The sequence below is a fragment of the Pezoporus wallicus genome, unplaced genomic scaffold, assembly GCF_028554395.1.
Source record: "Pezoporus wallicus isolate ANWC-B61680 ecotype Strahan unplaced genomic scaffold, APGP_CSIRO_Pwel_v1 contig_9472, whole genome shotgun sequence".
NCBI lineage: Eukaryota > Metazoa > Chordata > Aves > Psittaciformes > Psittacidae > Pezoporus > Pezoporus wallicus.
In genome coordinates this window covers 879-12,039 of record NW_026635467.1, presented here as the reverse complement: position 1 = coordinate 12,039, position 11,161 = coordinate 879, and the positions used below count along the sequence as shown (strand labels likewise).

At 62.1% G+C, this 11,161-nt stretch overlaps 1 protein-coding gene across 1 annotated transcript; it reads right to left on the bottom strand.

The window, feature by feature from the left end:
* Positions 1 to 1,916: 1,916 nt before the first annotated feature.
* LOC130607254 (coiled-coil domain-containing protein 9-like) lies at positions 1,917 to 10,822 on the bottom strand. The gene is given in 13 exon segments (XM_057424210.1): positions 1,917 to 2,016; positions 3,072 to 3,149; positions 3,232 to 3,433; positions 4,112 to 4,175; positions 4,258 to 4,404; positions 5,407 to 5,579; positions 5,667 to 5,837; positions 6,408 to 6,488; positions 7,522 to 7,562; positions 7,565 to 7,739; positions 7,840 to 7,929; positions 8,981 to 9,210; positions 10,759 to 10,822. Coding segments are annotated over 13 exon segments (1,590 nt in total). The 3' UTR covers positions 1,917 to 1,942.
* Between the last annotated feature and the right edge of the window lie 339 nt (positions 10,823 to 11,161).

Genomic DNA, 11,161 nt, shown 5'->3' with positions numbered 1-11,161 from the left:
GTCTGGATCCCCGGATCAATGTCGGGATGCCCGGATCAGTGTCAGGATGCCCGGGATCAATGTCTGGATCCCCAGATCAATGTCGGGATGCTCGGGATCAATGTCGGGATGCTCGAGATCAATGTCGGGATCCCCAGATCAGTGTCAGGATCCTGGATCAATGCCAGGATCCTGGATCAGTGTCAGGATGCCCAGATCAATGTCGGGATGCTCGGGATCAATGTCGGGATGCTCGAGATCAATGTCGGGATCCCCAGATCAGTGTCAGGATCCTGGATCAATGCCAGGATCCTGGATCAATGTCAGGATGCCCGGATCAATGTCGGGATGCTCGGGATCAATGTCGGGATGCTCGGGATCAATGTCGGGATCCCCAGATCAGTGTCAGGATCCTGGATCAATGTCAGGATGCCCGGATCAATATCGGGATGCTCGGGATCAGTGTCGGGATCCCCAGATCAGTGTCAGGATGCTGCCAGGATCCTGGATCAGTGTCAGGATGCCCGGATCAATATCGGGATGCTCGGGATCAGTGTCGGGATCCCAGGCTCACCATCGGGATCCCGGGATCCCAGCTCCAGCCCGGAGCCGTTGCAGACGTTTATTAACAAACACCCGGGGGTTCCCCCCCCCCAGCTCCAGGATCGGCCCCCCCCCGAGCGCCGGCGCTTCCCAAGGGATGCGGGGGGGGGGGGGGGCTTTTCCCCCCGTCCCGGTGCTTCCAGCGGCTCCCAAGGTCCTGGTGCGGTCGGGATCAGGGTGGGAGAGAGCGGTGGTCCTGGGGGGAGAGCGGGAGTGAGGGGGAATGGGAACGGGAATGGGGAATGGGAACGGGAATGGGGAATGGGAAAGGGAATGGGAAAGGGAACAGGAATGGGGAATGGGAATGGGAAAGGGGACGGGGAATGGGAACGGGGGAAAGAAGAAAGGAAAAGAGAAAGGAAAAAGGGAAGAGAAAAAGAAGGAAGGGATGGGGACAGGGAAGAAGGAGGAAGGGAAAGGGAAAGAGGGAAAGGAGGAAGGGAAAAAGGGGAAAGGAAAAGGGAAAGAGGAGAAAGGGAGAAAGGGGAAAAGGGGAAGGAGAAAGGGAAAGAGGAGAAGGAGAAAGGGAAAGAGAAGGGAAAAGGGAAAGAGAGGAAGAGGAAAGGGAAACAGAAAGGGAAAGAAGGAGAAAGGGAAAGGGAAAGGGGAAAGGGAAAGGGAAAGGGGAAAGGGAAAGGGGAAAGGGAAAGGGGAAAGGGAAAGTTAAAGGGGAAAGGGAAAGGGGAAGGGAAAGGGAAAGGGGAAAGGAAAGGGGAAAGGGAAAGGGGAAAGGAAAGGGGAAAGGGAAAGGGGAAAGGGAAACGGGAAAGGAAAGGGGAAAGGGAAAGGGAAAGGGGAAAGGGAAAGGGGAAAGGGAAAGGGGAAAGGGAAAGGGGAAAGGGAAAGGGGAAAGGGAAAGGGGAAAGGGAAAGGGGAAAGGGAAAGGGGAAAGGGAAAGGGGAAAGGGAAAGGGGAAAGGGAAAGGGAAAGGGGAAAGGGAAAGGGGAAAGGAAAGGGGAAAGGGAAAGGGGAAAGGGGAAAGGGGAAAGGGGAAAGGGGAAAGGGGAAAGGGGAAAGGGGAAAGGGGAAAGGGGAAAGGGGAAAGGGGAAAGGGGAAAGGGGAAAGGGAAAGGGGAAAGGGAAAGGGGAAAGGGAAAGGGAAAGAGGAGAAAAAAGGGAAAGAGGAGAAAAAAGGGAAAGAGGAGAAGGAGAAAGGGAAAGAGAAGAAGAAAGCTCATGAGAAGGCGCTGCTGATCCCGACCCCATCCCCATCCCCACGGGCGCTGCGGGGCGGTCCCGCTCCAGCCCCGCTTTCCCAACCCTTCTCCCATCCCCATCCCCATCCCTTGGGAAGCAGCCCGGGAAGGCAGGGAAATACCGGGAGCCGGAGGCGAAGCGGCCGCAGCGAGCCCCGGCCCCGCTACGAGCGCCTACGGAAACGCACCCGGTGGAAGCCCGTGATCTCCACGGAGCCCGGAGCCGCGTCCGCGGAGCCTGCGGCAGGGAAACGGCGAAGGGACCGGGATCGGGATCGGGACCGGATCCACCCCAGCCCGGCCATGGAGACCGCGGCAGAGCCCGGTCCCTCCCTTGAGCTCTGGGTCCCCCCCTTTAGCTCCAGGACCCCCCTTTAGCTCCAGGTCCCCCCTTTAGCTCCAGGTCCCCCTTTAGTTCCTGAACCCCCTTTAGTTCCTGAACCCCCCTTTAGCTCCAGCCCCCCTTTAGCTCCAGGTCCCCCCTTTAGCTCCAGGTCCCCCCCTTTGGCTCCAGGACCCCCCTTTAGCTCCAGGTTCCCCCTTTGGCTCCAGGTCCCCCCCCTTTAGCTCCAGGACACCCCTTTAGCTCCTTTAGCTCCAGGGCCCCAGGTCCCCCCCTTTAGCTCCAGGACCCCCCTTTATCTCCAGGACCCCCCTTTAGCTCCAGGTCCCCCCTTTAGCTCCAGGACACCCCTTTAGCTCCAGGACCCCCTTTAGCTCCAGGTCCCCCTTTAGCTCCAGGACCCCCCTTTAGCTCCAGGTCCCCCTTTGGCTCCAGGACCCCCTTTAGCTCCAGGTCCCCCTTTGGCTCCAGGACCCCCTTTAGCTTCAGGACCCTCCCCACCCTTTAGCTCCAGGTCCCCCCTTTCGGCCATGGTCCCCCCGTTTAGCTCCTTGACCCCCCTTTCTCTCCAGGACCCCCCTTTAGCTCCAGGCCCTCCTTTAGCTCCCCCCCCTTTAGCTCCAGGACACGCCCTTTAGCTCCAGGACCCCCCTTTAGCTCCAGGACCCCCCTTTGGCTCCAGGACCCCCCCTTTAGCTCCAGGTCCCCCCTTTGGCTCCAGGACCCCCCCTTTAGCTTCAGGACCCCCCCCACCCTTTAGCTCCAGGTCCCCCCTTTAGCTCCAGGACCCCCCCTTTAGCTCCAGGTCCCCCCTTTGGCTCCAGGACCCCCCCTTTAGCTTCAGGACCCCCCCCACCCTTTAGCTCCAGGTCCCCCCTTTAGCTCCAAGGTCCCCATTTAGTTCCGGGGGTCCCCCTTTATCTCTGGGACACCCCCCCCCCTCCCAGCACCTCTCATCCCATCCTCCTCCTCCTGCTCCGCATTGGGCCTTGCTTCATCCCTCGGGGGGGGCTCCAGGGGGCTCAGCCCTATAGAATGGGGGGGGGAACCAGGGTGAAGCTCCCTTGTCCCCCCTTATCTGGTGCCCCCTCCTTAGGGATAGGGACGCACTGGAGGGGGGTTCCTCCTTGCTCAGTGGCTCTGTGGTGCCTGCATCCTCCTCCTCTTCCTCTTCCTCCTCGCTGCCATCTTCCTCATCCTCATCCTCTTCGCTCACATCCTCCCATTGCTCTTCCTCCTCCTCCTCCTCCTCTTCCTCCTGGCTCAGGGAATGGGGGGGGTCCAGGGGGGTCCTGGTTGGTGTCTCCTCTGTCTATGGGCATCGAAAAGGGGGGTATCAGAGGGGTATCGGGGTGGGGGGTACCAGGACACAGGGATGGGGGATGCTGGGACACTGGGATACAGGGATGGAGGTACTGGGATAGGAGGTTTGGGACACCAGGAAGGAGGGTACAGGGATGGGGTTACCAGAGCACCAGGATACTGGGATGTGGGGCACCGGGATGAAGGGTATTGGGGTACCAGGATGGGGGACACTGGGGTTGGGGGTATCAGGGTACAGGGATGGGGGCTACCAGGGCACTGGGATCTAGGGATGGGGGGCACCACGGCACCGGGATACAGGGATGGGGGGTACCAGGGCACTGGGATACGGGGATGGGGGTACCAGAGCACTGGGATACAGGGATGGGGGGGTACCAGGGCACCGGGATACAGGGATGCAGGGTACCACGGCACCGGGATACAGGGATGGGGGGTACCACGGCACCGGGATACAGGGATGCAGGGTACCAGGATACAGGGATGGGGGTGTACCACGGCACCAGGATACAGGGATGGGGGGTACCACGGCACCGAGATACAGGGATGCAGGGTACCAGGATACAGGGATGGGGGGTACCAGGGCACCGGGATACGGGGATGGGGGGTACCAAGGTACCAGGATACGGGGATGGGGGGCACTGGGATGCTCTGAGCCCCATTGCTTCACCTCCCAGCTCTCGGTTGCAGGTGCTTCTGCCGGCTCCTTCTCCTCCCATCGGTTGTCGTGCATGCTGCAGGGCGAGATTCCAGCCGCTGGGAGACTCCATAGGGAATGGATCCCCCCCCCCTTCCCTGCCCTGGGACCCACTGGACCTGTAGGACTTGGCCCCCAGGCCCCGGCCCCGGGGCTTCTGCTGGGGCAGGAATTCAGCCAGGGTGGGGGGTTTGGGTGCTGGGCGCTGGAGCTCATCCCTAGATCCCGAATCCCAGGATGGGGCGGCCGCGGAGCCTTCCAGGAACCTGGAATTGAACCAGGACACAGTGACAATGGGGAATGGGAGACAATGGGGAATGGGAGACAATGGGGAATGGGTGCCAGTGGGGAATGGGTGCCAGTGGCTACGGGTGACAATGGCCATGGGTGCCAATGGGAGATGGGTGACAATGGCCATGGGTGCCAATGGGAGATGGGTGCTGATAGCCATGGGTGTCAATGGGAGATGGGTGACAAGGGTCATGGGTGTCAATGGGAGATGGATGCCAATGGTCAAGGGTGCCATTGGGAGATGGGTGACAAGGGCCATGGGTACCAATGGGAGACTGGTGCCGATGGCCATGGGTGCCAATGGGAGATGGATGCCCATGGCCATGGGTGCCAATGGGAGATTGGTGCCAATGGCCATGGGTGCCAATGGGAGATGGATGCCGATGGCCATGGGTGCCAATGGGAGAGATGCCGATGGCCATGGGTGCCAATAGCAGATGGATGCCCATGGCCATGGGTGCCAATGGGAGATGGATGCCCATGGCCATGGGTGCCAATGGGAGATGGATGCCCATGGCCATGGGTGCCAATGGGAGAGATGCCGATGGCCACGGGTGCCAATTGCAGATGGATGCCCATGGCCATGGGTGTCAATGGGAGATGGATGCCGATGGCCATGGGTGCCAATGGGAGAGATGCCGATGGCCACAGGTGCCAATTGCAGATGGATGCCCATGGCCATGGGTGCCAATGGGAGATGGATGCCCATGGCCAAGGGTGTCAATGGGAGATGGATGCCCATGGCCAAGGGTGTCAATGGGAGATGGATGCCCATGGCCAAGGGTGTCAATGGGAGATGGATGCCCATGGCCATGGGTGCTAATGGGAGATGGGTGCCATTGGGAGATGGGTGCCAATGGCCATGGGTGCCATTGGGAGATGGGTGCCAATGGCCATGGGTGCCAATGGGAGATGGGTGCCAATGGCCATGGGTGTCAATGGGAGATGGGTGCCCGCGGCCCCACCCCATTCCCTACATGCTCTCCGACTTCTCGGCATCCCACTCCCGCCGCCATTGCCCGCCGGGCTTGCGGTGCCGCGCCACCCGTTCCCGGTCAATGCGTTCCCGTTCCTGCTTCCAGCGCAGGTACTCGGCGCGTTCCCGGCCCGTCATGGACAACGTCATGTCCCCGGCTCCCCCATGGCGGCCCTGGGGATGGGGTTGGGGGAAAACAGGCTCGGATCCCATGGGAAGAGCCCACGGAATGGGGATGAATGGGGATGGGGAGCCACGTACGGGGCTCGGCCACGTCCGGTCCAGGCCGGTTTTGACCTTGTCGAAGTCCGGGCCCCCCCAGTTGCGGCCGTGGCGGCGGCTCCCATCCCGGCGGTCGGAATCTTGGGATGGGCCCGAGCGGCGCGGATCGTCCAGGAAATTCCGCACTGGGTTCTTGTCTGGGAGCCCGTCCTGGGGGGGGGGAAACGGGGGGAGATGGGGGGGGACAATGGGGGAAAAGGAGGGGGTTAATGGGGGGGAGAAGGGGGGGGATGAGAGAGAAGAGTGAGGGGAAAAGGGGGGTTAATGGGGGGAGAACAGGGGGGAGAATGGGGGGTGATAAGAGGGAAGAATGCAGGTAAAAGGGAGTTAATGGGGGGAAAGGGGGGTGATGGGGGGGGAGAATGGGGGGGGAGAGTGGGGGGGGAGAAGGGGGGGAGAGAGTGGGGGAGGGGGGGGGAGAGTGGGGGGGGAGAGTGGGGGGGGAGAGTGGGGGGAAAAGAGGGGGTTCAAGGGGGAGAGAGTGGGGGGAGAGTGGGGGGGGATAAGAGGGAAGAAGGAGGGGAAAAGGGGGGGGGAATGGGGGGGGAGAAGGGGGGGGAGAAGGGGGGGGAGAAGGGGGGGGAGAAGGGGGGGGAGAAGGGGGGGGAGAAGGGGGGTAATAGGGAGTTAATGGGGGCGAGAAGAGGGGGGAGAAGGGGGGGCAGAAGGGGGGGCAGAAGGGGGGGCAGAAGGGGGGGCAGAAGGGGGGCCCCCCCATACCCTCTGGCTCCGCTCGTACTCCGCGATCTTCTCCATCTCCTCGTTCATGCGCTCGATGTTCTGGCGCCGGCGCAGCTCCCACTGGGGGGGTGGGGGGGGCACGAAACCCCCTTTGTACCCCAAAATCACCCCCAAAAGCCCCTTTGTACCCCAAAGCCCATCCAGAAACACCCAAAACCTCCCTTTGTACCCCAAAACCCATCCAGAAACACCCAAAACCCCTCCCTTTTCACCCCGAAAGCCCCATTCTTACGCCAAAACCCAACCAGAAACACCCCCAAACACCCCTTTTAAACCAAACCCCTCCCTTTGCACCCCAAAATGCAAACAGAAACACCCCAAAACCCCCATTTTTACCCCCTAAATCCAACCAGAAACACCCCAAAAGCCCCCCTTTTTACCCCCAACCCCTCCCTTTGCACCCCAAAATCCAACCAGAACCACCCCAAAACCCTCCCTTTTCACCCCAAAACCCAACCAGAAACACCCCAAACCTTTTTTACCCAACCCCTTTGCACCCCAAAATCCTCCCTTTTCACCCCAAAACCCAACCAGAAACACACCAAACCCCTCCCTTTTCACCCCAAAACCCAACCAGAAACACCCAAAACCCCCTTTTTACCCCAAAACCCAACCAGAAACACCCCCAAACACCCCTTTTAAACCAAACCCCTCCCTTTGCACCCCAAAATGCAAATAGAAACACCCCAAAACCCCCATTTTTACCCCCTAAACCCACCCAGAAACACCCCAAAACTCTCCCTTTTCACCCCAAAACCCAACCAGAAACACCCCAAACCCTTTTTACCCAACCCCCCCTTTTTACACCCAAATCCTCCCTTTGCACCCCAAAACCCAACCAGAAACACCCCAAACCCCTCCCTTTTCACCCCAAAACCCAACCAGAAACACCCAAAACCCCCTTTTTACCCCAAAATCCAACCAGAAACACCCCCAAACACCCCTTTTAAACCAAACCCCACCCTTTGCACCCCAAAATGCAAACAGAAACACCCCAAAACCCCCATTTTTACCCCCTAAATCCAACCAGAAACACCCCAAACCCCCCGTTTTTACCCAAAACCCTGCCCCCCCCCCCCCCCCCAGCACTCACCTTGGAGGCCTGGCTGGGGCCTGGCCCCCCCCTCGCCCCCCTTTGCCCAGGCCCCGGCCCCGCTGCTTCCAGTCCCCAGGGCTGGGACCGGCCCCTTCCAAAGTGGGGTCCCCGGGGGGGTCCCCCCGAGGGGGGGGGCGGGCGCTGGGACGGGGTCCGGAGCCGCGGCCGAGCCGGGGCCCCCCCGGTGCCTTCTTCTCCTTGCCCGGGCGCTGCTCCTGCACCGGGGGCATTGGGGGGGGGGGGGGTCAGAGGGACCCCAATGGGGACATCCCCCCCCCCCCTTGCCTTTGGGGGTCCCCAATGTCCTCGACTGACCTGGGGGGCAGAGGGGGGGTCCCGTGCTCGGCGCAGGGTGGTCACGGCCACCCCCTCCTGCTCGGCCTTCTTCCGGTCCTCCTCGATCTCCTGGTGGGATGCAAGGATGAAGTGGGATGAAGGTGGGATACAGGGATGAAGGAGGGATGCAGGTGGGATGCAGAGATGAAGGAGGGATGCAGGGATGAAGGTGGGATGCAGGTGGGATGCAGGGATGAAGGAGGGATGCAGGTGGGATGCAAGGATGAAGGTGGATGCAGGTGGGATGAAGGTGGGATACAGGGATGAAGGAGGGATGCAAGGATGAAGGTGGATGCAGGTGGGATGAAGGTGGGATACAGGGATGAAGGAGGGATGCAGGTGGGATGCAGAGATGAAGGAGGGATGCAGGGATGAAGGTGGGATGCAGGGATGAGACGGGATGCAGGTGGGATACAGGGATGAAGGAAGGATTCAGGGATGAAGGTGGGATTCAGGGATGAGGTGGGATGAAGGAGGGATGCAGGGATGAGACGGGATGCAGGGATGAGACGGGATGCAGGGATGAGACGGGATGCAGGTGGGATGCAGGGATGAAGGTGGGATGCAGGTGGGATAGAGGGATGAAGGAAGGATGCAAGGATAAATGTGGGATGCAGGGATGATTTGGGATGCAGACAGGATACAGGTGGGATGAAAGCATGAAGGTGGCATGCAAGCATGAAGCAGGATGCAGGGATTATTTGGGATGCAGGGATGATTTGGGATGCAAGCATGCAGGTGGGATGCAGGGATGAAGTTGGGATGCAGGGACGAAGGTGGGAAGCAGGGATGAGGCGAGATTCAGGTGGGATGCAGGGAATGGGGTGGGACGCAGGGATGAAGTTGGGATGCAGTAGATGAGTTGGGATGCAAGGATGATTTGGGAAGCAGGGATGCATCAGGATAACACCCCCCCCCCCCCAACCACATTCCTAGGTGAGTTTTGGGGAGGTGCAGCACGGAACCAAACCCATTGATGCCCTCCTGGTACCCCATGGAGCCCTGCCCGCCTGGAGCCAGGGATCCATGGAATCCCTGCATGGATCCATGGAAAGCGAGGCTGGAAAAGCCCTCATTGAGGGGGGGTTAAACCCATCCCAAGCAGGGACCCCCCCCGCACCTGGTAGCGCCGGATGATGGCCTCGTTCTTCCTGCGCAGCGCCGCGATGCGCCGGTCCAGCTCCGCATCCTTCTCCTCCTTGGAGCGCAGGTCCAGCGCCGCCGCCTGACGGCAACGGAGCGGGGTGAGAGCGGGGAACGGAGCAACCGGAGCCGGTTCGGGGCCACCCGAGTCCAAACCGGGGTCACCCGAGCCCAAACTGGAGCCTCCCGAGCACAAAACGGAGCCACCTGAACCCAAAACGGAGCAACTGGAGCCCAAACTGGAGCCACGCGAACTCAAACCGGAGCCACCTCAGCCGGTGCGGAGCCTCCCGAGCCCAAACCGGAGCCACCCGAGCCCAAACCGGAGCCACCCGAGCCCAAACCGGAGCCACCCGAGCCCAAAACGGAGCCACCCGAGCCCAAACCGGAGCCACCCGAGCCCAAAACGGAGCCACCCGAGCACAAAACGGAGCCACCCGAGCCCAAAACGGAGCCACCCGAGCCCAAACCGGAGCCACCTGAACTCAAACCGGAGCCACCCGAGCCCAAACCGGAGCCACCCGAGCCCAAACCGGAGCCACCCGAGCCCAAACCGGAGCCACCCGAGCCCAAAACGGAGCCATTCGAGTCTAAACCGGAGCCACCTCAGCCAGTGCGGAGCCTCTCGAGCCCAAACCGGAGCCACCCGAGCCCAAACCGGAGCCACCTGAACCCAAACCGGAGCCACCCGAGCCCAAATCGGAGCCACCCGAGCCCAAATCGGAGCCATTCAAGTCTAAACCGGAGCCACCTCAGCCGGTGCGGAGCCTCAAAAACCGGAGCCACCCGAGCCCAAACCGGGGTCACCGAACCCAAAACGGAGCCACTCGAATCTAAACCGGAGCCACCCGAGCCCGTCCGGAACCACCCGAGCCCAAAACGGAGCCACCCGAGCTCAAACCGGAGCCACCCGAGCCCAAACCGGGGTCACCGAACCCAAAACGGAGCCACTCGAGTCTAAACCGGAGCCACCCGAGCCCAAACCGGAGCCACCCGAGCCCAAACCGGAGCCACCCGAGCCCAAACCGGAGCCACCCGAGCCCGAACCGGAACCACCCGAGCCCAGACCGGAGCCACCCGAGCCCGAACCGGAGCCAACCGAGCCCAAATCGGAGCCACCCGAGCCCAAATCGGAGCCACCCGAGCCCAAATCGGAGCCATTCAAGTCTAAACCGGAGCCACCTCAGCCGGTGCGGAGCCTCTCGAGCCCAAACCGGAGCCACCTGAACCCAAACCGGAGCCACCTCAGCCGGTGCGGAGCCTCTCGAGCCCAAACCGGAGCCACCCGAGCCCAAACCGGGGTCACCGAACCCAAAACGGAGCCACTCGAATCTAAACCGGAGCCACCCGAGCCCGTCCGGAACCACCCGAGCCCAAAACGGAGCCACCCGAGCTCAAACCGGAGCCACCCGAGCCCAAACCGGGGTCACCGAACCCAAAACGGAGCCACTCGAGTCTAAACCGGAGCCACCCGAGCCCAAACCGGAGCCACCCGAGCCCAAACCGGAGCCACCCGAGCCCGAACCGGAACCACCCGAGCCCAGACCGGAGCCACCCGAGCCCGAACCGGAGCCAACCGAGCCCGAACCGGAGCCACCTGACCCCGAACCGGGGCCACCCGAGCCCGAACCGGGGCCACCCGAGCCCGAACCGGAGCCACCCGAGCCCAAACCGGAGCCACCCGAGCCCAAACCGGAGCCACCCGAGCTCGTCCGGAACCACCCGAGCCCGAACCGGAGCTACCCGAGCCCAAACCGGAGCCACCCGAGCCCGTCCGGAACCACCCGAAGCCCCCCGAGCGCGGTCCCGGCCTCACCATGGGACCGGGACCGGGACCGGGCCGCGATCCGCTCGCACCGGTTGTACCCGCCCCTCTGCCCCTCACGTCACAGACACTTCCGCTTCCGGTACGGGCTGGGAGACGGCATTAAAAGGGCAATGGAGGGGGGGGGGAACGACACGGTGGGGCCCACCATGGGGTCCGTGTGTTCCGCCCCACATCTCCACGTGCCCCCCATGTGCCCCCCATATCTCCTGCGCCCCCCATATCCCCCTATGTGCCCCCATATCCCCCCGTGCCCCCCATGTCTCCTGTGGCCCCCCCCATATCCCTCTCTCCCCACGTGTTCCCTCATCTCCCGCCATATCCCCGCCCACC